Source organism: Ursus americanus, chromosome 1, assembly GCF_024610735.1.
Source record: "Ursus americanus isolate L20-20 chromosome 1, mUrsAme1.1.p, whole genome shotgun sequence".
NCBI lineage: Eukaryota > Metazoa > Chordata > Mammalia > Carnivora > Ursidae > Ursus > Ursus americanus.
This window is the reverse complement of record NC_142127.1, coordinates 3,348,140-3,373,255: the sequence shown is the minus strand read 5'-3', so window position 1 is coordinate 3,373,255 and position 25,116 is coordinate 3,348,140. Positions and strand designations below refer to the sequence as shown.

The 25,116-nt window shown below is 55.6% G+C and overlaps 1 protein-coding gene and 1 long non-coding RNA gene across 17 annotated transcripts in view; both read right to left on the bottom strand.

The window, feature by feature from the left end:
- BIN1 (bridging integrator 1) overlaps positions 1-21,380 on the bottom strand; it is a 55,483-nt gene extending 34,103 nt beyond the window's left edge. For 2 of the 16 annotated variants that reach the window (XM_045777677.2, XM_087853335.1), the window contains exon 1: positions 21,001-21,380. In XM_045777677.2, the coding sequence (XP_045633633.1) occupies positions 21,001-21,084 (84 nt within the window). In that variant the 5' untranslated portion in view covers positions 21,085-21,380. The remainder of the gene's footprint in view (positions 1-21,000) is intronic. The other 14 variants (XM_045777680.2, XM_045777664.2, XM_087853353.1 and 11 more) reach the window with 10 other exon arrangements.
- On the bottom strand, positions 7,960-15,644 carry LOC148110707 (uncharacterized). Its single transcript, XR_015720947.1, has 3 exons — positions 14,073-15,644; positions 12,029-12,120; positions 7,960-8,152 (listed from the first exon to the last, which is right to left on the bottom strand). It is a non-coding gene; the product is annotated as an uncharacterized LOC148110707 (long non-coding RNA).
- Positions 21,381-25,116: the final 3,736 nt, after the last annotated feature.

The window sequence follows — 25,116 nt, the reverse complement described above, 5'->3', positions numbered from 1 at the left end:
CCAGTTTGGCATATTCTGCTCACTCTGCCCACAGGCCCCTGGGTTTCTGGCTCACTCCCTGTCACCCTGGGGCTTTCTCTCTATAATCAGCTCTGGCTGCCTCCTTCTCTACCATCTCTGCCACACACAGCAGGGGTGGGCCATGCTAGGGAGCTCTGTGGGCACTGCTGAGCGTGGCCCCTGTTCCTCCTGCTGCAGGGCCCTTTGACCCATGTGATGGGCTCTAACACTAGTGGCCTGAGACTATTCCCATGCTCCTCTGAGACCCTCTGGCAACCCAGGATCTGGGCAGAACCCCAGCAGCACCCACAAGAGAGCACAGGAGAGGAGAGGGGTAGACCCCCTAGCCCACCACTCACTGACACACTGCATATGCCCCTAGAATCGGCCAGTTCTCCAAGGAGCTCTGGTTGTCTCTAGGGGGAGGTGTGTTCATTGCTATTGGGTATCCCTGCTCCTGAGTATCTCATTTAATCCTGAGGCCATGTCCTGAGCTACATATTCTTACCCCCACTTCAGAGATAAGAAAAGTAAGGCTGAGACATTAAGTAATAAGGCCACATGGCAAAAAAGGAGCAAAGCCAGGACTCTGTGGCTTTGTGGTGGCCGTGAACAAGTGTGGCTCAGATCTCATCTACTGTGGCAAATAAGCTAGACCTCTGGGTCCATCACTGTGTCCCAGCTGAGGCCGCACCGCCCATGGGCTGCTCTGGCCAGGGAGTGAGTGTGGGGTGGGGACAGAGGCAGGGGGCTCCAACAGGTACACCAGCCTCACTGTACCCTGCTGTGCTGCAGGCTGAGCCCCTTCCCAGGACCCTCCTTCCTCGGTCCCTTCCGTCTGAAGTGGCCGTCCAGCACTCTCACTTAATGAGAAAGAAGAAGGAGACAAAGAGTGCTGAGGTAGCCTGTTGCCTGGCCAAGGCTAGACCCACGGCTCCCCACTCCTGGGTCCTTCCTACTGGGTGCCCCTTCAGGGGTGTGGCTCTTGCCCCCGGGCACAAGGAAGGAGCTGCATCTTCTCATCTAGCATCCAGCCCCAGCAAAGTCTGCCCCTCCTTCTGGATAGCCTGGTGAACTCACTCACAGAGCAGTCAGGCAGCTCTGCCTTCAGAGCAAGCAGCCGTGCTTCCCCCAAAGGTTGGGGGTCTCCCAGTGACCAGCTTGCCAGGGTGAGCAGCCCCAGAGCCTTTGGGTTGTGCCGGGGGGAGGAGGGGAGAATGATGGGCCTGACCTCTCTGGGAAGGAGTTTGGCCCCACTCCAGCCCCGCTGCGGTCGGCAGTAGGGAGAAACCCCTGAGGCTCCTGCCTGGGAGCAGAGCCCAGGGTCCCAGAAAGCAAGTCCAGAACACACGGCAAAGTGGCCCTGGCCACTAAAACTCCTTAGCCCTCCAGCACTGCCAGGCTGGCCACACATCAGGCTTTCCCTTACAACTTCCCAAAGGTTCAAAGACTTTTGAAGAAAGATAAATGTTGAAACACGAGCCTTGGGCAAGAGCCAGGAACAGCATTCCATCCCCAGGAGGCAAGAATGCTCCCCAGCACCGAGGCCCCCCACGAGGCAACCGTTTGCACACTCCCAGGCTCCCATGCACAGGCAGCAGGCGCACCCAATACAATACCCTCGTGTTCACGTGCTGATGCTCTCCCACGTGTCTGTGCACACACACTCACACACACTTCCTGATGGGGTCCTGCCCACAGCCCTTCAGTCGGGAACCACAAGGAGGCCAAAGAGCCAGGCAAGAAGCAGAGCAGAGACCAGGAGACACTGTGCAAGGAGAAGCCAGAAGGAGGAAGGGGAAATGGAGAGAAAACCAGAGAAAAGGAAACCAACAGTAGCCCAGAGCACACCCAAGCTGGGCTCCAGGCCAAGGAAGGCCCAGCAGTCCAGGCAAGTGGGTCTGAGGGAGGAGAGAGAGCCTCCAGACTCCAGCTCCCTCTCCCCACCCCCAACACATACACACACACACACACACACACACACACACACACATACACACGCACACACACACACACGCACACACACACACGTTTGTGCCCCCAAAAGACAAGCCTGGCCAAGGGGCCCTAGTCCCTTCTCTTGGTCTCACTACACCCTCATCCTGGGACCTCCATTTCCCCAGGCTGGCTGCAAGGTGGTGGCAGAAGAGGCTGGCTCTGAGGATTGGCGCCTGACATCCTGCCTTCCCCCAGGGGAAAAGGGCTGCCAGCTCACCTCCCACTCTGGAGGGGTCCCGTCACCATCAGATCCCAGCCCAGCTAGGCTCCTGGCAGGCTCTAGCTGAGGGCCTTACAACTGCCCCTGGTCCTGAGCTCCACAAAGAGCACACTGTAAGGTATGACCCCAGGGAGCCGAGTCCAAGGACCCACCTGCAGGGAGGCCCGCTACCTCTGACACCCCCTTTCGGGTGGGTTCACATCAGCAGGACATCCTGAGGTGGGGACTGTCATCTCATTTTCCAGATGAAGGAACTGAGGCTCAGAGAGGTCATTCAGCGGATGAGTGGCAGAGCCAGGCCCCCAAACCTGATGGACTCTGTAGTTCTCAAGGGAGGGGCACACAGAGGCCCGCAGTCACAGGAGGCATGTTTAGAGTTTACTACAGAAGATTCATCTTGCTGCTACTCCATCTTGCTGCATTCCAAAGATTTAACTGGTAAAGAAAGCATTTTGAAGGGGCGCCTGGGTGGCTCAGTCGGTTAAGCATCTGACTCCTGACTTCAGCTTAGATCCTGATCTCAGGGTTGTGAGATCAAGCTCTGCACTGCGCATGGAGCCTGCTTAGGATTCTCTTTCCCTTTCCCTCTGTCCCCAACTCTCTCTCTCCCTCTCAAAAAAAAAAAAAAAAGGCACTTTTGTGACATAACCAACACAGATTGTGTAGCAGAATGCAAAGTTTGCGAAGACTTTTTTGCCATGAAATACAAAACTAGAAAAACATTAAAACATTTCCAGGTTCCTGCTGGCCAACTCCTCCCCCTCCCCCAACCCAGGAAGCTCCTCCCCTCACCCCACTTGGTAATCTGTTTCTTTAACAAGTCCTCCTGTTCTGGAAGTCACTGTTCCCTGACACCAGTCCACAAAGACTCATCATCATTTTCTGTGGGCCCTTGGTAGGGACGGCTGACTGGCTGAGGAAACCAACTGGCCTTGCTTGGGAGCCGGTCACTCTAAAATTACCTCCTTCCTCTTTTAGCGATTTTCCCTTTCCTTTACGAAACACTGGTGAGAGTGAAGAGTGATGTTTGGTTTTCTTTCTTACATCCTTAACTGGATATATAAAAACTTGGCCGCCACCAATATCAGCCACACCACAATGCCTTGAAATGTTGCTGGTTTGTCAAAAGCCAGTCAGTCTGTCAGTCCCCTAGTCCTTCAGTCCCAGAGCTGGAAGCCTAACCCTGGGACAGGTGGGGAGCCAGGGTCTGCTCCTCCTCCATACTCATCTCTCCAGGTGGCAGAGAAGGCTCCCTCCCCAGGTGACTGCAGGCTAAAAGCCCTTCCCTTTTTCCCTTCTCCCCTCCCCTCCCAGGGGGCCTGAAATTCAAGCCTGCCTGTTCCTCAGACAAGCCCGTGGCCAGCAGCCAGGGTAGGGCCACCTAGAGCCCAGGGGAAGCTAGGGTCGACTGGGGTAGGGAGGCAAGAGCAGCCTGGAACAGAGTACAGGGGAGCAGAGGCAGCTGGGGCCAATGTCAGGATGGGGAAGGGGTTAGGGAGAGCCCAGAAGGGCCCAGCTGAGCGGGGTGGGTGAAGTAGAAGCCACCAAACAGCAGCAGCCACTCATCCAAAGGCATCCAAAAGGCTTGCAAGTGTTCTCCGAATCTGTGAGTAGAGGGAGGTGTTCCACAGATGAGGAGACTGAGGCCCAAAGCCTGTGATCTCAGGGCAAAGTCAGCCAAAAAGAGGTTTAGGCTAAAAGAAGCACTGGAGCCCCAAGGGACCGCTGGAGAGGCCCAGGCTGGGGGCAGGCTCCCTCCCCTCAGGGACCACCCACCAGGCTGAGCCCATCCCTAGTCAATAGCAGAACTAGGCTTCCACGTGAGTAGGAGGTCTTCTGGAAGGGCCAGAACCACCCAGACGGAGGCAGGCCACCCCTTTCCGCAATCAGAAATGACCCAACTGTCCAGACCTCCTCAAAGAGCCCTCTACTCCTCCCATCTACACTCCAGGGGGAGAAAGGAACTTTTTACCAAATTTCCAGGAGGACCCAAGCTGCTCCCTCCTCGGGAGCTCCCACTTGATTTTGCCCCTGACATACTGTCCACGGTGAGGAGTCCTACCCCTGGACTCCGGGATGTGGCCCCCTGGGCTGGGAGAGCTGTGGCAGAGGTTCGTCTTGGACACCCTCCCCCAGCCTGCCTGGCTCTGTTCTTCAGGGAACAAAGCAAGATTTCTGAGCCAACACTCCAAAGAGGAGGCAAGACTGGTGGTAATACAAGTCTCTAAACAAAAATACACCAGTGCACAGAAAGAGTGAGACAAGGGAGGTGCTGTCCTTAGGAAGTAGCTCAGGGAAGTGACAGCTGAGACCTGATGAAGGAGAGAGAGCTTGCCAAACGGAGGACAAGCAAGTGCAAAGGCCCCGAGGCGGGAAGAGCAAGGTCAGTGCAAAGGGAAAGCAAGAGGGTGGGTGAAGGAGGAAGAAGTCCTAAAACACCAGGTGCTGAGTACTTCACATGATTCATCTATCAATCTCCCCAAATCCTCAAGAAGGAATACTAGTATTATCCCCACTTTGCAGATGAAGAAACTGAGGCACTGCTTTAAAATCTCCCCAGGGTCACACAGCCAGCCAGGAGGGTGGCTGGAATCCAAACCCCAAGCCTGGTTCCAGAGGCCATGTGCTCTCACCATTGCACAAACTGCCCTAGCGGCCAGGGCCAGACCACAGGGCCTTAGCTGGAGGCCCCTGGAAGCCTCTAGCTTTGAAGCTCTGCACAGAATAGGAAGCCCTGAGGAACTCTGATCTGACTCACAGTGTTAGAACACCCAGGCTGCTGTGTGGGGACAGACTCAAGAACAGCGTAAAGCAGGGAGCCCATTTAAAAGGTGTCTGCAATGACCCAGGTGAAGCCAAGGTGGTTTGGCAAAGGCAGGAAATGGTGAGAAGTGACTGAATATGGGGTGACAGAGAGAAGCAAAGGAGATTCCAGGGTTTGAGCGACAAGAGGGAAGGAGCAGTCATCACCCAAGATAGGGACAGCTGAGGGTCATGGTAAGTCTGAGGTGCCCAGAGATGTCGGGGAGGGAGATGGGGACACAACAGCCAGGACCCCAGCGCGGCCAGGGCAGACCCCACCATTGGGCTCCTGAACTCCCCATTTCCTGTCCACTTCCCCTCTCAGTCACTCCTGTTCTGGGACGTCCAGCTCAGAGTGTCTATCCCGCTAAGGGAAGGGGAGAGAGGGAAGAGCATCTCCCGCTCAAGACTTCTGGTGTGAGAGGCCCCACAGCAGAAGATTCAGGGAGCAGGCCCAGGCTGCGCAACCCTGGGCACAGAGCACCCCTTTCTGAGCCTTGAGCCTCATCAGTAAAATGGAGCCAAGACCTCTCCCTCAAGGGAGGATTAAGGATGAAGAATGGTTGAGTAGGTAAGAGGGCCCAGCACAAAGTGGTGGCTGATTTCCTATCTATTCCTTTACCCCTATCTTGACCTGGGATTCCTTATACCCAAGCCAGAAAGCTCAGGCAAGCCTCTCCCCACTATTCCCCACCCTGCCCCACCCTCCCATCCCCAGCCCACACATGCCTTCCCTGGTGCCTGCCACCGAGCGCGCCTGCTCCCTGTGACTCACTCAGGCTTACGCACAACACTCCTGGTGGACAGCAAACACCAATCGACCCCACCTCCCCTCAGCAGCCTCCTCTACCCCACAGCTCTGCAGGGACCCTGCAAGCCACCCCCTTACCCTGGCCCCCTTTGGTAGTAAGAGGGTAAAATGGTAGATCCCGTGGAAACCAAATAGCAACTGACCAGCAGCAGCCACCATTAGTAGCCCTGATGCGCCTTGACATTCCTGGCGTGGAGACTGGGATACAGCCCACTCGACGAAGAGGTCCAGAGAAGGCTCACAACCACAGCATAGGAGTGACACAGAGCTTCCTGTCATGCTGGATGGGGCCTGCAGAGGGCAGGAATGACCCCACCCTTGGCCCAACACCCCACACCACCTGTTCAGAGATGTCAGCACAATTACCCCCAGAGCCACCACCCACCCCATTTGTCCCCTCCATGCAAGTGTGGGTGCTATTCTCAGCCCCAGGCTCCAGGACTTGGGCCATCCACAGAGGGGTGGAATGTGCCCCTCCAGTGCACCGCCTCCCACAGACCCCTCATCAGCTGCTTCCTTAGCTCAGTGGGGGAGCAGCCTGGGTGGCAACAAAGCATGGACCCAGCCCACAGCTCAGCAGAGTACAAAGCCAGGGCTGGGTGAAGTGAGGGTGAAGCGCCCACCTGCATGGGGACCAAGAAACTTCAGCCCTGGGCACCCACAAGCTCCACAGGGAGACCCTGCTTCCTTAATGATGCCAGCCCATACTGGCCTTTCATATCACCTCTTCCAGGCAGCCTTCCCTGACTCCACCCCAGCGACAGGGACTCACTTGCCACTCTGGATGCCCTTCGCCCTTTGCATACATCTGTTTCTATCAGAGAAGTTCGACCTAAATATGCAAGCAGGTCATTCATTTATTTCACCAATTGGAATCCTCCATGTCCACATCTGTGAAATTGTAGCTATTAAACAGTACTTAAAGGAGAGAAGATATGTGCTATTTTTTCCAAACACATTATTGCTACTATTTTGGTTATTGTTGTTATTTTTGTTATTCAAAGGAGCAATGCCCACAATCACCATTAAATAGCTCCCACCCAGTCCGGCCCACTAAAGTGCAGACAACCCACACATGGCCCAGTAGTCAGGGTGAGGGGGGCCTCATCCCGGCCCCTGTCCTCACTCCCAGGCCCTTATCTGCCCAAGAGCTGTACTCGAGACTTCCCTGCCTCAGGCCTGGCCTGCACACAAGTTCCCAGTACCTGTGAGGGCACCACAGGGACCCCCAACTTCACAGATGGGGAATCAATGGGTAAGGACTGGCTAGTTCAGTGCTCCCCAGCAGACAAGGACTAGTTCCACTGCATTTAACTAGTGGAGGCAGGGGGAGATTTGGGAAGGGACTAGAGGGGAAGGGGTGTTTAACCACCTGGTAATCTGTAATCTGGTCAAGAGTGAAGACTGGGGTGGGGAAAGAAAGTGGGACCACCAACAGACTGGGGACGTCACATGGCTGCCCCTGCCCCTGGGAGATGGAATGAATATTCAGGGGCCAGGACAGGGTTTTTCAGGCTTCCTTCTACTAATCCTGCATCCTGTTTTTCTGTGCTTCTGGGGGGAGGTCAGAGAAATGGGGTGGCCAAGGGGCAGGCTGAAGGGGAAGGCCTGGCAGACACCGGAGATCAGTGCACAGGAGCAGAGGCCTGGAGGCGTCACTGGTGCCAGGGGACAGCTCAGGGGGATGCTGTGGGGCCCACCAGAGGCCTGGGCACATCATCACTTTTCAGGACTCAGAGTCCTATCTTTATAATCAAAGGAGGGAAGTGAGGACCAGGTGAGCATGAAAGGCCTGAAGGGCATCTCGGCTTCCCAGGGCTCATGCAGACCATCAGCCCTGGAGCCCCTGTCTCACCAACTAAGGAGGGACCCCAGGGATCTTGCCCACATCCCTCCACTCAATACATCCAGGCTCCCACCAAGGCTCCAGAAGGGCTGAGACAGTGAGGACAGGGAGGGGTGGCAGAGACCCCCCCCAAAAAAAAAAATCATAGCAAACTCCAAAACACCCTCTAAGCCTACTGGGGCGGGGTTCATGCCCACCTGCCCCTTCCTCCCCTGGGGCCCTCCTTACCAGGAGAACGCAATTCAACACAAAGGGGAAGTTGAACAGCCAGACAATTACCAATCTTTTAAAAAAAAAATTTTTTTTTTTAATCATGGGAATGTGCCAAAGGAGGCACACAGGAAAGATCAGAGTGGGGCAAGGCCTGGGGATGGACACCCGATCCCAGATTCTGAAGGTCGGCACCCAGACATCATCCCGGGCTACAGCTCTGGACACTTCTGGGTCATCTGAAAGCTGGAAGGGATTCTGTTGCCTACAGGGAGAGGAAATCAGAGTGGGAGAGCTGCAAGAGTGGGAAGAAAAGGGGGGGGGGTCCATGTTGTCACCCGGTGCCCCACCCCCGCTCCCATGAGGCCCTCTCCAGGCAATGCCTCCTTCCATCCTCCTCGGAGGCCTCAGGCCCACCATCTAGAGTCCAAGCTGGGCCTGGACTCCTGCACCACTGGTGGGCCAAGGTTGGCCTAGACTTGGCCAGGTTGGCCCAACAGGACACACACAGGACCCCACGCCCACCTAAAGCACCTCAGCCACCCCCACCCCAGAGTAGAGCTGTTTCCGTGAGCTGGCACCCCAACTTTCTGTCCTTGGTGTGAAAAGGAGACACCATTCTCCCATTTAATCCTCACAAATAGGAAAACTGAAACTCAGAGGGGATAAGTAACTTGCCCAAGGTCAAGGGCTTGAGAGGAGCAGAGCTAGGATTTGAACCTGGGCCTTCCACCATTGCTTCTGCGCTGGAGCCCCACACTCCCACTCACTTAGCTTTAAGTGTCTACTCTGTGAAGGGGCCAGGGGCACAGACTCACTGTGGGACCAGCCTCCGCCCTCAAAGACTCTGGGTGTAGCAGGGAGGATGTTTACCCCATTCTACAGAGGAGCAAACCAAAGCAGGAAGGGTTAAGCAGCTGGCCCAAGTCCCAGATAAACGAGAAGGAGAGCAGGAACTGGAATCCCGGGCCTCAGGGTATGCTGGAGGCTTCCCTCTCTACAACATTGCTCAGGAGTGGCACCCACACTGGCTGCAGAATGTGGTGGCAGCCTCCCCAGCTCTCTTGGAGTGCACAACGGGCAGGGTGACCTGTGAGTGCAGTGGCACAGAGCAAGGATGCAGGCACCGGGTTCTGGCCGGCTGCTGACTCAGCTCTCCCTCAAGGTAGTTTCTGCAGTGCCCTGGGCCAGCAGTGCCAGGTTCAGACATGAGGATGCGGCCCCCACCGGTCCACCAGATCCAGGGCAGGGCCTCCCCCAGTGTCCTCAGGAAGGGCCCGGGGCCCCCTTGGTCATGGCCTCCTCCCACAGTCCACTCAACCAAGAGGGCTAGATGGTCAACTTAGGGAAGGTGGTGACATTCCAGCTCAGCCAAGTCCATTACCAGAACAGACTGCTAGACTGTCCTTGTGGGGTGGGGAGGGGATGCAAATAAATCACCCCGTGGCTTAGTTTATATTTCAGAAAAACAACAGTATTTGGGTCCTGTCCCAGGTTCAGCAAATGCATCCAATTAATTGTGGATTTTGTTTCTCATTTTAGATTAAGACTCAGCTCACACCGCCAGCCATTAGCTCATCCTTAAGTGTCCCCTCCCCCAGGAACCTCCAACTCTTTTTTCATGGGAGCTGGGAGCTATAGTGCCTGCATCTCCTTCTCTACTTTCTGGTTCCCCAAGGAGTGCAGATCAGGCCAGCTCTGCCCAAATCTGATCCTCTAGGGTCCCTTAATTCCTGGGGGCAGTCAGGTTCCCACCCCCCTCGTGCAGTTGGTTGGTGGACGCCAGGCTATGAGGAGACCCCCAGCTCAGTGAAGGGCCAGTTCTATAGCTTCATCTTCTCCTCTGCTGTGCCTGCCTCCCGGGGCAACCAAGGGTCAGCTTCCCCACCACACACACACACACACACACACACACACACACACACACACACAGAGGCATGCACGTTTGCACTGCAGCAGTCTCTCCCTAGGGGAGCCCGGCTGGCCAGGCTGGCTCAGTCCATACAGCAAGGGACTCTTGACCTCAGGGTCATGAGTCCGAGCCCCAGGAGCCCCACATTGGGTGTGGAGATTACTTAAAAAAAAAAAAAAAAAGTCTCTCCCCAGTCCTGGATTCAGATATGGGGGTGGCAGCACCTGGGAAAGGTCAACCTAGAGCCAAGTCTGATGGCTGGAAGGGAGGAAATTCCAGGTTTCCCTGAGCCTCAGTGCTCTCGTCTGCCAAATGGAACCATAATCCAGTCCTGCCTACCTCACAGGTCAGCGAGACAATGAATCAAATGAAAAAAGGTAGTTGTGAGAGTTCTTCATAAATTACACAATACTGCAGATATAAGAAGACTGTGCTCCCCCCCGAACCCTCTAGAGCCAGCTGGACCCAGCAGGGACACAGCTCTGCCACGAGCCGAGTTCACCTTATCTCACTGAGAAGAGGATCTCGTGCTTCTCGAGTTCCCAGATGGGCACGCTGAGGTTTGGAGGCCAAGCCAGGGTTCAAGCCAGGTCTCTCAAGCCTGTGCTCTTCTGCTGCACATGAGGCTCCCCCAATGAATGAATGATGGGCGACCCCTCACCTCTGACCCTTGCTCCATGCCCCTCATCTGGTCCCTGAAAGCACAGCCCACTTGGAACCATGTGTCCTTCCCCGACCTCATTCAATTGGGCTCTGGCTCAGGGGGCTCTGACTTCCCTCCTGGAGGAGATAATACCACGCCCCTCTCAATTTAGCTTTTTCAGCCAGTACAGGAATAAAGAGGGATAAAATGTACACCACAGTTCAATTTTAAGAATCCTGTCATAAGCAAAACGAACAGCTCAAAACACAAAAGCCAGAATGGCCCATACCTGTGGGTTCTCGGGGGCTACCCCAAGATGCTCCCTGGGAAAAAACCCACGTGTCAGTGCCCACCAGGGACCAGGCACTGATCACGTCACTTCCTCCTGCGCCCTCTCCACAAGCCCGTGGGGGCAGGTACTCTTGTTCCCATGTACGGAGGAGGAAATGGGGACACAGTTTGCCCCAGACCACAGAGTAGGCAAGTGGTCACTGGGACCACACTCCATCCTCTCAGTTAGGGTCTGTCTTCCTCCCACACACACCTCTTAACACCGGTTCAATTTATCCTCTGCCCTTGCCCAGCTGCCAGTGTTCTGTGGCCCCAGGTTAGCACCTGCAACCACCCACCACCTATATCTGACCCCGAGATAGTTATCATGTCCTGGCAGAGTGGTTGGCATCCCAGAGCAGAGAAATAGGGGCGCCATGGTGGATGGGGGTAGGGAGCGGGGGCCCCCTTGAGGGGCCTCTCCCGGCCCGGGTCTCCTGTGCCAGGTCTGACCCTGGTGCCCAATGGCGGGCCCAGGCTCGCCGAGGGCTCAGGCATGTTGGCGACAGTCCTGGGGAGAGGCTGAGCTGACCAAAGGGTCCAAAGAAAGTAGCAGCAGCTGTTGGAAAAAGGGCCAGTCTGACAAAGGCTCTACCGTCACCCGATCCCCCTTCCGGCCCCATGGCCTCTGATGGCTCCTCCAGCCACAGGCCTGAGTGGAAACCCCAACAAGCCTCACCAGCCAGCGCTGCCCTCTGAGACTCCATCTGTACATTACCGACATTACTGTTCCTAGTGTCCACTCCTCTCCCAGCAGTCTGCCCTTACAGCCAGAGGCCCCCACCCGCTGACATGACCCCTCCTCCCCTGAGGACCCTCCTCTCCTGAGGACCCTCCCCTGCTCTGACCCAGGAGCTTGGGGACTCCCCCATGGCCATCTGACCAGTGGCCCGGCCACGAAGGGCAGAGCACACAGGGGTGCCTGGAAGAGGGGTGAACTGATGCACTGACGGCCCCCCTCCAGCTGTTAGGCTCTCCATGCCTAGCAGTGTCATCCCCCCCCAAGTGTCACCTTGGGGCCCCAAAACAAAGAAGCAGGTACACATGTGAGGTGGGAAGTATAGGATGTTGTGCCTTTCTAGCAAGCCTGGGGAACAGACATCACCCAGCCAGCCCTTGTGATCCTGGCCCTGACAGGGTAGACTCCAGGATGGCAGCCCAACCCCAGACCCCCTTGTGCCTTCCTGGATGCTAACCTGGTCAAGCTTGAGGTCATTTCCTCAGGGAAAAGGGGACTCAGAGGACTCAGGACTCACCCCCTCACCCCAGGTCTCCTCCTTTTCCTCAGAAAGCCAGGGGCTCCCTCAGCCCAGGACAGTGAGACACCAGGCTCTTGGCTAAGCCCAGACTGGAAGACAGACAAACAGACAAATGGCTCAGGCAACATGTGAGGAAGAAAGGTGAGTAAGAAATGTGAGTGGGCTGAGGCACATAGGGGTCTGGGGTCCCTTCCAGTCCTCCAGGTCCCAGTCCTTTCAGTCTTGGGCCTCACCCTGACCACCCTCACTCACACGCATCCCAGCCACCCTGGACAGGCTGCCAGAAACATGCCTGCCCATCTCACAACCCACCTCCTCTGCCTTTCAAACTCAGCTCAGGTGCCTCCTCCGAGGAGACTTCCTTGATTGCCCAGGCTGGATGAGAAGCTCTTCACGCACCGGCACCCTTGCCTCAATTTCTGCCCAGTGCCATCATGGGCACTGGGAGCTCCTTGAGGGCAGGGGCAGGTTCTCTCTCAGTACCCTCAGCACCTCAGCATCCCGGCCCACAGTGTGCAAGCCACAAACAAGGGAATGACAGCCAGAAGAAATAAGGTCATCACAACCTGAGGGAACTAACTCAATGTAAGTTGAGGCATCTAAAACAAGACGCCAGCAGGGACGTCCCTGTGAAGGTGCCCTGGGAGCTCCAGGACAGGTTGGCCTGCCGAGGCCTAGAAGACCTCGGAGCCCCGCACCAGCCGGTAGGACTCCCTCCCTGCAGGCCTGTGGTGACTGTCGCTAGCAAACGCCCACTCACTCCCCAGCTGTTGCGGCCCCCGCACTGCAGAGGCGGACATGTCTGCAGCTCACCACCCTTCTGCAGAGGCTGGCCCATGGCCCCAGGCTTGGGCACAGCATGGGAGGCACGAATGCCCACCCCCAGGGCACCATGGCTCTCTGTGCCCTGACGCGACTGTCTGCAGCCAGGCTCCGACTCCCATTGGTGGCCCACACTGGGGCCCCAATCCCACCCCATCTGCTGGGCAGTGGGGTTGAAGGTGAGGTCCAGGAAGCAGAGAGAAGAAGCCCTGCAGAGAGTACAGTGGAAATGGGTCTGAGGGCGGCAGCTCACTGGCCCTAACAGTGAAGTCATGGGTCCAGCAAACCACACAGCCCCCCAGATCATCGATCCCTGGCATTTCTGTCACCTAAAAGCTGTTTCAGGTTGGAAGAAGACTCTGGAAGACGGCTCAGGCCAAGCCCTCTCTGGCATCTGGCCTAAAGCCAGGCCGGGCTCCCCAGCAGGGCCCCAGCCCACTCCTGAGAACCTCAGTTTCTGGGCCCAAGCACTGCAGCCCCTGGCTCAAGTAAGCTCCACCACAGTCCTGGGCCATTTTACTGTGGGAGATGGTACTCTGCAGTGATGCCTGAGTCCCTCAGAGTGGCCTGTGGCCGGGGGGAAGTGCCCCCTCCATCCGACTCCAAGCACTGAGCTCTAACTGTGGCTTCCTCTGCTCCCTGAAAGCCTGAAATCCTACAGCCCCAGCTGCCCTACCCTACCCACCCTGCACCCTGAAAACCCAGGGGATCTCCCGGGCCTCTGCCGGCCCTGCCTGAAAAATTCATGCATCCCTGTGAGCACATACTGTGCACTGCACTGGGAGAAGCCATGCCACTGCAGGAGGCAGGACCCACCCTCAGGGAGCAGATCTTCTAGGGGGCTGGCCCCATGCTACCGTAGGCCAGACTCAAGCCTGCACCCAGGAAAGCTGCCTTCCCACTGCACACAGCCAGTCCACAGGGGTGGGCAGCAAGCTCCCCTGAGGCAGTGGGTCCCAGACTTTTAGATTCCACTCCAGGAAAAGACTTCTGTGTGCGTGAGTGCGTGCGTGCGAATCTGTATGTGTGGTCAGCTGCATGACTATTTCCTCCCCAAGAACATTAAAAAATAACTAGTATTAACATCATTTCATAAAAGAAACACTGTTGCAACAACATAAACAAAAGTAGACAGACTCTCAGAATAAAGAGGGTTTCTTTATACTGAATGAACTTGCAGCTTTTATATTTAGGAAAACACATACACACATATACACACCACATTGCCTCCTTTGTCCACATTTTCTTGCAGAAACTCTTGCGTTAGACTGTATCAAGAAACCTCAGGCCGTCCTCTCACCCCAGAGCCCACCACACATCCTAAAAGGGTAAAGGTCACACTCAGGTGAGAATCCAGTGGGGGATAAGGGCCCTCAAATCTCCTTTAATGGGGGAGGAAGAAGGTTTTGGGGACCCAAATCTGTCAAATGATCCCCCTAATAGACAAGGCCTTCTTGCTCAGGAGGGGTCAGGAAGGGTCCTCTCTAGAGAATCTCATCTCATTTGCATGGCTCCACCAGAGGGTGGTAAGCCAGACAGTTGACCGGGAGAGCCCATGGGCAAGTCACACCACTGCTCAGCCTCAGTTTCTTCAACTGCTCAGCGGGAATCATCATGACCTCACCTGGTTGCGGTGGGGATGATAAGTTTTACCGAGTACCTGGCACTCAGCAGGTACACAATAAAGCACGGCTGTTATGATTGAGTTAATATTTGACAAAGGCTTCCCGTGGAGCACGATGGGCCTGCCTTTCCCTTTTCAACTGCCCAACCCTGACCCCTGTCAGCCCTCAGCACGGAGCCTGCTTTGCTGCCCAGTCCACAAGTGGGTGGCCTCTTTGGAAGGTGGCAGCCTCTTTGGGGAGGCCCCAGGAGCCCCAGGGCCAGCCAGTTCCCATGAGAGGGCCCCTTCCACAGCACAAGAGCAGCTCCTCTGGGGAAGGACGAGCCCTGCCCTTCGCTTGTGTCCAGTTAATCTGCACAGCACGCTGTGTGGCACACGGTACCTCTATCAGGTGAGGAAATAGGCTCAGAGAGGTGAACGAGACTTGCCAAAGGCAGTAATGCCCGGGGAGCCATGCAAACTCAGCTTTCTAAAGTCTTACAAGTGCCTGCCCCCAAGTCTGGGCCATCTTCGGTGCTTCCCTCTTCCTCTTTCAGGGCCCAGTCTGCCCCCACCCTGTCCTCCCATCCTACATCCAGAGACCCAGCCCAGCCTCCAAAGCTGCCCAGGCCTGTCCTGTCAGTGCCCTGCTGAGTGGTTTTAGCATTGGCATCCTTTCCTTTGTACCTTTAATCCCAAAAGAAACCTTGCCAAAGAGGCTTTAGAAAAACACAACATACCCAGGTGACATCCCACAGAAAGCCTTCCTCCCCCAGGTGCCCTCTTACCTGCAGACCAGAAGCTTCCACTCAGCCTCTCCCCAGCCAATCCCACGAACTGTGTGAGCACCCACGTTCACATCCACACCTGAGTCCTCAGCAGGGGTACTAGGGATGCTCAGGAAAGGTGGAGCCCATTAATCAGATTCCACTGAGGAAAGTGAAAGGCCCCCTCCTGCTTCACTACCTGCCAGCGCCGGTTGTTTCCCTCTCTACCATCTCCCCCCACTAGAATGTCAGCTCCCTGAGGGCAGGGCTTGGTTTTGTGCAGCCCTGTACTCCCTGTCCCTAGAGGAGTGCCCAGCACCTAGTGGATGCCCGATGTTCATTTCATGAGTAGAAGAATGAATAAGCAAACCCGCATCACTTTACTGATGGCCAAAGTAAAGCAGCCCGGAGAGAGGGGAGAAACTTACCCAGAGCCACTAAGTTTCTGTGTAAGGTGAGTTAAGATTCACTCCAGAACTGTCTGATTCCCTCCCCTGCTGTAGGCTGGCCGTCTACACACACACACACACACACACACACACACACACACACACACACATACACACTACCAGCACCACCACCACCCCAGCACTGGGGCATCATAAGCCCTGACCAGCTAAGGGCTCAGCAGGGATTAGCTATCTATAGAGGCCTGAAATGGACACTCGCAGGGAGAGGGTTGGGAAGCAGGCCTAGGCAGGGACAGTGGGCTCCTGGGTATCTTCATGTACTGCCCTGCCCCACAGAGCTGGCACTGAGCACTTGCCATGTGCTGGGCCCTGTCCAAGGCTTTATTCTCCCAAATGAATATGTGCAGAGGAACCATTATTGCCCCATTTTATACACGAAGGTCCTACAAATTGCCCAAGGTCCTAGATAGACAGGGAAACTGAGGACTGCCTCCCTGCCGAGCCCACACATGTTGTCTCTCTGACGTATCCTTGTAGGCTCTTTTCCTGCGGTGAGAAAGAGGCCTACTGCTGAGGGTGGGACCCAGGGATTCTAGAACCTGATCGAAACAGAACCACCAAGGCCTGGCCTTGAGTTAAATCAGGAGGGAAGGACAGAAGCATCTCTTCACGTTGTCCAAGTCACACAGTCGTAAGGGATAAGCTGGATAAGCTGGATAAGGGATAAGATTGCCTAGTCCAGGGGCAGGGACTGGCTGCCAAAACAAGGGGGCCCCTGACAGGGTCATCTGTGAAGAAGGGAGGAGAAGAGTTCAAACCTTGGCTTCTCTGAGAATCCAAGAGATACACAGATTTCCCTGCAAGACTTGATCAAATCTGTCCCAAATCTACCACCCAGCCACCCCTTACCACTCCCAACACACTGTGCCCCTTTTCTTCAAGTGAACTAGTGGCCTCCTGTGCTCACTCTCACCCCATACCTCGACCCACATGGACCCTCCTGGAACACCTTCTCCATGCCCCATGCAGCCCAGGAAGCACACCCTTCTCCACACACCCCTGGGCAAAACAGCCTTTGCCTCACTCTGAGTCCCGCATGAGCCAGCAGACTCTCCTGAGTGGGGACTCAGCTCCCCCTGGGGCCTAGCCCAGCAAGGACACACTGGAGCTTGGGGAAGTCTGGAGGCCATGTTTCCAACCTCTCCATGCCCACATTCCCTAGCCAAATGTCCTCCGAGTCCCCACAGACACCCTACCAGAGATGATGGCTGGCTCAGAAGACTTCCTTCCAGCAGGCAAGGTGAACCACCTACACCAATAATTCGGGCTCAGGGAGAAGCTGCTCTAAGGGTAGAAAGGTGCAAGAGCCATGTGCCAGCTCAGCGGAAAGAGACACAGAGCAGGGAGATAGAGAGAGGCTAAGGAAAAGGTGCCATTGGGTGGGGTGTGGGCACAGACAAGAGAGAGGGGCAGGAAGAGTCCTCAGATACCCAGGAACAGAGAGAGGGACATCAAGATGAGGACAGAGAAATGCAGAATATGGGGGGAGAGGAGCAACTTCTGGCTGGGGCCTGGGGAAGCGGGAAGGCGAGAGGCGCCCATTGTCTCACAGGCCCTCCCGCAGACCCGGCTGGGCCCCCCTCCCAGGGCTCCTGCTCTTCTGTGCAGCATGGCTCCTCTTAAGGCTGTCGTGAGGACAAGGATTGGTTGTACAGGCCGGGCTCCAGCTGAGGCCCTACAGCTACTTTGTTAGGAGACCTTGACCACCAGACAAGCATGGTGCCACCATGGCCATGTGTCAGGGTCCTATAAATAACTGCCATTGCACCTTCCCTCTGGTGAGCACCTACTCCGACTTGCCAGCCCTGGGCCCTGCCCCCTCCCAGCTGGGCCTCCCCACTCCCAGCAGGCTCAGGGCCTGCCACAGGGGACAGGAAGAGTACACACCCCCACCCCCCGCCAGAGCCTTCTTCCTTGTGCTCATCATCAGCCCAGCTCTGGCCTCCCTCCATGAGGACTCCTAAGCATTGGGCCTCAGAGGCAGGGGCCAGAGGGCCAGATTCCACCCCCACCCCAGCTGTCTCTTCTCCCCCACCTGCCCCTCCCCCAAGGGGCCCAGCCGGCCAACCTCTAATCCTCTGTCATCTGACCCAGGCTCCACCCTATGTGGGCTCTGCCCAGCCACCCTACTGAGGCCCAAAAATGGACAAAGTCATTCACAGAGGGTCCAACAAGCCAAATGCAATAAGAAGATGACCTCATGACGCCCCCAAGCACGAGCTCCAGGCACACACTCTGCACCGCAGCACTCTGGAGGCAGCCAGGGGCTAGGAGGAGAGCAGTGCAGTGCCATGCTCAGGCCTTGGTGACCCTTCCAATCCACTCTTATGCCTCCTCATGGCCAGAGGCCGCGGGACCTTACAACAACAGTAAGCGCCACAGCAGTCAGAGCCATGCACACCCCGCTCCCCACTGCACCCCGGGCCCGGCCCAGGACCAGGCACGCAGCACATGCCCAAGGCAGAATTTGCTGAACGAGGGAAAGCAGAGGAGCACACAGCCCAAATCAGCCCACCCACAGGCCTGCATCAGGGCTCCCAAGCCAAGTCCCCAAATGCCCTTGTTTGTCCATAAACAGTCACTCTGCACCTGCTGGGGCCAGGTAAATGCCTGGGTACACACACAGATCTGCCCTCCCTTCATGGGGAGCACCCATACCAGTGATGCAGGGGTCAGGGGAAGATGAGATGGGTAATGCCAAGCCAAGACCCATAGAGAGATGCACTAAGCTGGGGGCACAGGAGAGCTGGCTCCACAGGCACCAGAGGGCAAGCTTCCCTGACCACACTGTCACCCTCTGAGTCCTGGTGGATATTTGGGCTGAGAGGGGATGTAGGGAAACTGGGAAAGAAGGAAAGGAGAGATGAGGCCCTTCTACCTATGGGGATAGTATCCTGGCCCTGCACCAAAGCTACCACTTGTCCCTGGTCAGGAAATGCCCTCCTATGGCAACACAACTGGGACTGCCCCCATTACTCATTGATTTGGCCCAGGCGAGGCAGGGGCAGGGGTGCCTGTGAGACCACTGGCAATGTGAATTAGACGGGGTCCTGAACACCACCAGAAGATGCTGGGGAGGCAGCCGTTGACCCATGCGGCAACAGACTCTGAACCACAAGAGGGCAAAGGGGAGAGACTGGTGTGGGTTGAAGCATTGGGCTTCCCCAGAAGGGGGTACTGCAGCAGGGCCAACAAGGGAGGGGACTGAAGGAAGGCTGCTCTCTGACTTCCCATGGGGGAGGGTCTCCTAACCAGTGCCAGTGCCGGAGGGGAAGAGAGCAGCAGTACCACTAGACAACGCCAGCCCCCTTCAGCCCAGGCTTGGGAAGGGCCAGCCCTTGGCCAAGGCCAGCATCCATGGCCGACCAGCTGTCAGCCAACTGCCCATGCCATAGAACAGGAGCTGAAGAGGGAGGGGTGGCAACTCATCGGGGTCAGTGATGACATACTGCCACTTACAAGAAGGGGACATAGATCATGCCTACTGCCCCTGAAATTAGTGAGGGATGCTGCGGCAGAGACAAGGCAACGGGGCAAAGGGGACACCGAAAGAGCAAAGGGGAGCCAGAGAAGAGTAGGTCATCAGTGGAGTGGGGGCAGGGAACTTGTTTCAGCTAACCTTCTGCTTCCCATTCATCTCCTCAGCCCCTGAGGAGCAGGAAGTCGGCTTAGCCCGGAGCTGCCGGCTCCAGGCACCTAGATGGATTACCCAGTCCTGGGAGGGAGGAGGTTGGGGGGAGGAAGCAAGGGCAGCAGCATCTGCCCCTCTCCACCACCGCCAACGCTTTCAGAAGTCTTCCCAGCCCCCAGCCAGCTATCCGTGGTGCTCTAATCCCTCCTCCCGCCAGGGGCAGGAAGGGGGTGGGGGCGGTGGGAAGGGTGTACAGCTGCTGGGGCAGGCCAGATCTGGAGCTTGGCTAAGGGCCCTAGAACTCCAAGCACACCCACCCATCTCCTTAGCCTGGGACTACAAGGATGAGCAGCCGGACTTTCGGGGAGGCGCTGAGGAAGCGCTAGCCCCTGCCCCCCCCCAATCACGTGGCTACATCCTTAGGGAGCCCGCAGGTCTCAGCTGCAAAAGTCATTGTTTATAAACAGCCACAGACTGGCTGGAGGAGGCCGGCCTGTCGCCGGGTTCCCACTCTTGGCTGAGCGTCGGGTGGGAGAGACGGCAGACTCCGCTGGGGGGCACTGGGGGACCACCCTGGCTGGAGCACAGATTCTGCAATCCTAGATTTCAGAGTCCGAGTCGGCAGGGGAAGTGGCGTCAGCAGCTGGCGTGATCCAATTCAATGAACCAGAGGTGGCTCGGAATAGAAAGCTGAACGGGTGCGGACCCCTGCCCCCCAATACTGCATTTCCTGCACTGTCAGGGTGCCACGGGAAGCCCTGGCTCCATCCCCTTCGCCTGCTGCCAGTTGCTCTGGGCACTGAAGGGTCGGGTTTCCTGCGGCACCCTCCACGCCCCCGGTGTGGCCCCAGCTCTTTCGGGCCAGCTCCCCACCCAGGTGGTGGGCTCCCAAAGCCGGAGCCACCACCCACTCCCCAGCCGCCGGAAACGCGAAGCCGGGGCTCGGACGAGGGCACCTCCCCGAGGGGCGCGCAGTGCTGTGCTCCCCGGGGGGCGGGCCGGAGCGTCCAGGCCTCGGGCACCTCTCAGGAAAGGAAACCCGATCCCTCCTTCGGCCGGCGGTGACAGAAGGTGGAGAAGCGGGTGGGGAGGAGGGAACGGCGGACGCAGGAAGCGCCCAGAGGCCTGGAGCTAGCGCGCTGGCACCCGAGGGCTGAGGGGCAGCCTCGGGATTCCCGGAGCAGAGCGGCCCTGGGACACAAGGGGCAGGACCCTCTTCCCCCCCCCCCCCACTGCCGGCCCCGCCCGCGTGGCCCGCGTGGGGCTGGGGGACTAGAGGCGCCACCTCGCCTCCCAGCCTCCCGGCCCTCGGCCTCCAGGGCGGGATTTACTGGACCTCGCGCCCGGAGAAGAGCGTGGGCCGCCTCTTCTCTGCAGACAGGCGGAGAAGATACAAAGCTGGGGGTGGGGGGAGCGGGGGGAGCGGGGGGGGGGGTTGAGGGGACAGCTGCGCCCTCTTCTGCCCCCGCTGGGGGTGGGGAGAGAGAAGACGCGGACCCGAGAGGCTCCCAAAACGCTGGGGGCCGCAGCCTATGGAACCCCGAAGGCCCTCGGCAGCGGTCGTTCGGAGGTGACAGCGCCCGATCCCCGGTGAGGACCAACCCCTGGGTGGAGGGGGGGGCCAAGGGGGACAGGTGGCCCGGACCGCGCGGAGGCCGGGGATCGGGCTCGCTCACCTTCTCCTGCGCGCGCGTGAGCTTCTTCTGCACGTTGCTGGCGATCTTCCCTGCCGTCACCCCCTTGCTGCCCATCTCGGCCATCGCGGCTCAGGCCTCGCCCAGTGGCGGGCGCCGATCTCCCAGCCCCCAGCCCCTAGCCGCGCGTCCGGCCCCGGCTCCGGCTCCACGCCGCGCACTAGACAGCCGAGCCGACTGACGGAGGCGGAGCGTGCGCCCGGCGAACGAGCGAGCCGGCGAGCGACGCGGGGACCCAGGGAGGGACGGACCGAGGGAGGGGCAGGGAGGAGGGGCCGGGCTTTGGGCGGCGGTCAGCGCCCCCCGCCCGCCCCCTCTGGACTAGACTCTGCCTTTTAAAGGGCCATTGCGGGCGCGGGAACACTTGGCTAAGAAGGAGGGAGCGGTGCGCGCGGGTGCCGGGAGCTGCGGCCCACTGGGACTCCTGGGACGCTCCTATGATACCGCCCCGGGGCGGAGACTAAGATGCCAGTCCTCCCGGGAGAGGAGGCTGGTTTGAGACGGGTGCGTTCAAACACGGGGTTTAAGTGCTGATAGTGGTGCGTGCCCCTGGAATCGGAGAGCCCCGGCTGCGAGCCTGCGGCAAGAGGCCACTTTCCTGCCTGGGGCTGGGCTCTGGCCTCACCCTAGACGTTCCGCCTCCTCCTGGCCTATAGACTCACCGGTTTCCACCTGGGTTCTCTGGGGGCCTCTGGGACAACTTCACATCTCTGTCCCTGGCACCTAGTTCCATGACAACCAGGCGCTCCATCTTCCCATTTGCTGATTATTATCATTATTATTATTATTATTATTACAACAATTTAACATTACTGAGCTCTTACTGTGTGCCTGGCACTCTGCTAAATCCCTCCATGACAGTCCTAGGAGGTGGGTGCTATTATCATTCCCATTTTACAAAGGAGGCACAGACCTGAAACCAAATCTCTTGATTCTGCATTCCAGGGTCTCAACCACTACACTGTGGGCTGTCTTCTCTTCTGTGCTGAGAAAAAAAAAAAAAAGACTGACAAATCAATGACACTTATTAGAAATTTATAAATATGTATTGAATCTACTGATCCCACTCACACCCCTCCCCCAAATCACGTCAGAGGCTATGAAGGATGCCACAGCCCTTTGCTGTCCTGGAGGCCAGGAACAGCCCTGGAAGATTTCTCAGGGACTGTTGGTGGAGCTGAGTAGAGAAAGGAGTCCTGGAGGCTCTGTTGAGGAGAGTGGACAGAAGCCAGGGCAGGGGTCCCTGGGAGCAGCAGGAAAGGTTTTGCAGACCATACACCAAGCCCCCCCCCCCAATACAAATAGAGAAACCGAGGCCCGGGAATAAAAGGTACTGGCTTCCCTCTGCCTCGGAGGCCCCCTGAACTCTGGCTACTCCTCCTGGTTCTTCCCATTACTGCTCTGTGCCCAGAGGGGATGCTCTTAACCAGTCCTCCCTCCTGGCCTATTATTACTCCAATTTTGCAGAAAGATAGATGGAGGTTTGCTGAAGGTCACAAGAGATAAGCAGATATGCAAACACAGGTCTTCCTGCCCTAAAGCCCTCAGCTGAGACACTGAACTGCTTCCCAGAAAAAAACACCAAGCATTGCACGAGGAAAGCATTTTGTCAAAATTACTATTATATTGTAAACTCATGACCGATTCTTGAGTTACAAAAACAAAACCTAAACAGCACAGCCTGAGTTGCTAAAGCAACTTTCTTCTAAAAGCTCACGTGCTTTCACTTCATGGTCTCTTTTCCTAATTTTATGATTGTCGTTTTCCTAACCATTCCCTAAAAGCAATTTCTCCCAACACTCCTCTGAAGAAAGGAGGAAATGAGCAGAAGTCAAACTGTATTCTGGTTGGCCCCCAGGGAGCAGTGGGAGATTCTGCTTTGCGGGACTTTGGTGTTTCAAAATATTACTGGACAAAAAAATTAGAAGCAACTTAGATGGTTATCAGCAGGATAGAGTCAGCTGGCTTGCACAGCGACCGAAGGGGCCATGGGTAGATCATTCTAAACAACCATTGCAGGGGCGCCTGGGTGGTGCAGTCGTTAAGCGTCTGCCTTCGGCTCAGGGCGTGATCCCGGCGTTTTGGGATCGAGTCCCACATCAGGCTCCTCCGCTATGAGCCTGCTTCTTCCTCTCCCACTCCCCCTGCTTGTGTTCCCTCTCCCGCTGGCTGTCTCTATCTCTGTCAAATTAATAAATAAAATCTTTAAAAAAATAAAAAATAAAAATAAGTAAATAAACAACGATTGCAGAGATGTAGCAACATGAAAATAATGCTTAGAGTATAATCGTGAGTGAAAGGGAGAAGACCAAAAACTGTGTGTGCACTATCCTTGCAACCACTAAAAATAAATACAAGTGCTCATGATCCAAGACTCAAAAGGACCATGCACAAAAGAAATAGACATGTTTAAGTTTAAAGCATTATGGTTGATTTTTTCCTCTTAATTTCCTAAATATTCCATAATATGCTGTATGGCCTTCATAACTAAACACACACATGAAGCTATATCTTTAAACATGGTAATTCTTAATATGATCTCTAGAGTAGAAAGGTTTTTTTAAACACAAAAGCACTGGAAGATATTTTGAAATAAACAATGCTAGCTTGAGGGTACATAAAAATTTAAATTTTTTAAACTTCAGAAAATACCGTTAACACATAATGTTAAGTTTGGAAGGACATGGTCCAAAAATGTTAGTTACAATCCAAGGGGTAGGAATGTAGGAGATTTTTACTTTCTTCTTTATGATTTCCTATAACGTCTGATTTTTTTTACCATGATAGCCTATTGTTTTCACTATCACACATACACACAAAAATAAAGGTATTTCCATTTTGAAAAGAAATTTGACATAAAAAAAGTAAAGTGTTAGAAACGAGGGAATTATTTTTGAAAATAAAATAGAGCTCTCATAGTTCACAAGAAAAACACTAAGATACCAATATAACTGGGCAAATGGCACAAATGGACCATTCACAAAATTGGAGATTCATATGATCAATAAGCAGGTTTTAAAAGTTCAGTCTTGGGACACCTGGGTGGTTCAGGGCTTGATAATGGGGTCCTGGGATGGAGCCCCTGCATCAGCCTCCCTGCTTCTCCCTCTCCCTCTACTGCTCCCCCTGCTTGTGCTCAGGCTCCCTCCCTCTCTCTCACAAATAGATAAAATCTTTTAAAAAAATTTGTTTTTTTCAGTCTTGGGGGTGCCTGGCTGGATCAGTGAGAGGAGCATGTGACGCTTGAGCTCAGGGTCATGAGTTCGAGCCCCACACTGGGTATAGAGATTACTTTAAAAAAAAAAAAACTTTAAAAGTCCAGTCTTACCAGAAAATTTAAAAAGCATTCATTAAATCAATGAAATATATCATTCTTGCCTCTACTTTCATCAAATCAGTGCACAGATTTTAAATTACATTACTTACAACCAGAGAGACAGACACTCACATTCACTGCTTCTGAGAGTATAACAGAAAATGGAATTGCTGAAAAGTGGTCTTGCAATATGTGTTAAGACTCATCGAAATGCCTACTTTCTTCAATCCTAGAATTTCAAGTCTAGGAAATAATTTAAAATTTTAGTAAGGCTTTAATCACACAGATTTCTGTCACCTTAATTATAATAATGCAAAACTGAGAACAGGAGTGTTAGCTATTTATTGCCTTTGTTTGCTGTTATTGTTCCTGTTTGCTCAGTCCCTCAGGCTCCAAACATTTCTGAACACCTGCTAAGTACTGGTCCTGAGCTAGGCTCTGCAGAAACAGCAGTGGGTTCTGTGGGGGGCCCCTTTCCCAGGAGCACACCACATCTGGGACAGGATGGGGCCTGAGAAGGGTCAGGGAGGCTCTTTGAGGGAGGGATGTTGAAGACCTGACATGGGCATTGGCAGAAGAACAGGAAGGGAACCTGGTGCCTAGTGGAGCCTCAAATAGCAAGACAAGAATAAATGAACAGACAAGCAAATATGTAACGTGTTCTGGGCCTGCCTTTCCTTCTGCCCCTTCAGGCCCCAGGTCTCCAGCTCCTGTGTCCCTTCAGCTCTGCACAGAAGACCCTGAGGGCCCAGCTGTCCAGCCCACTCCCAGACCTCTGCACA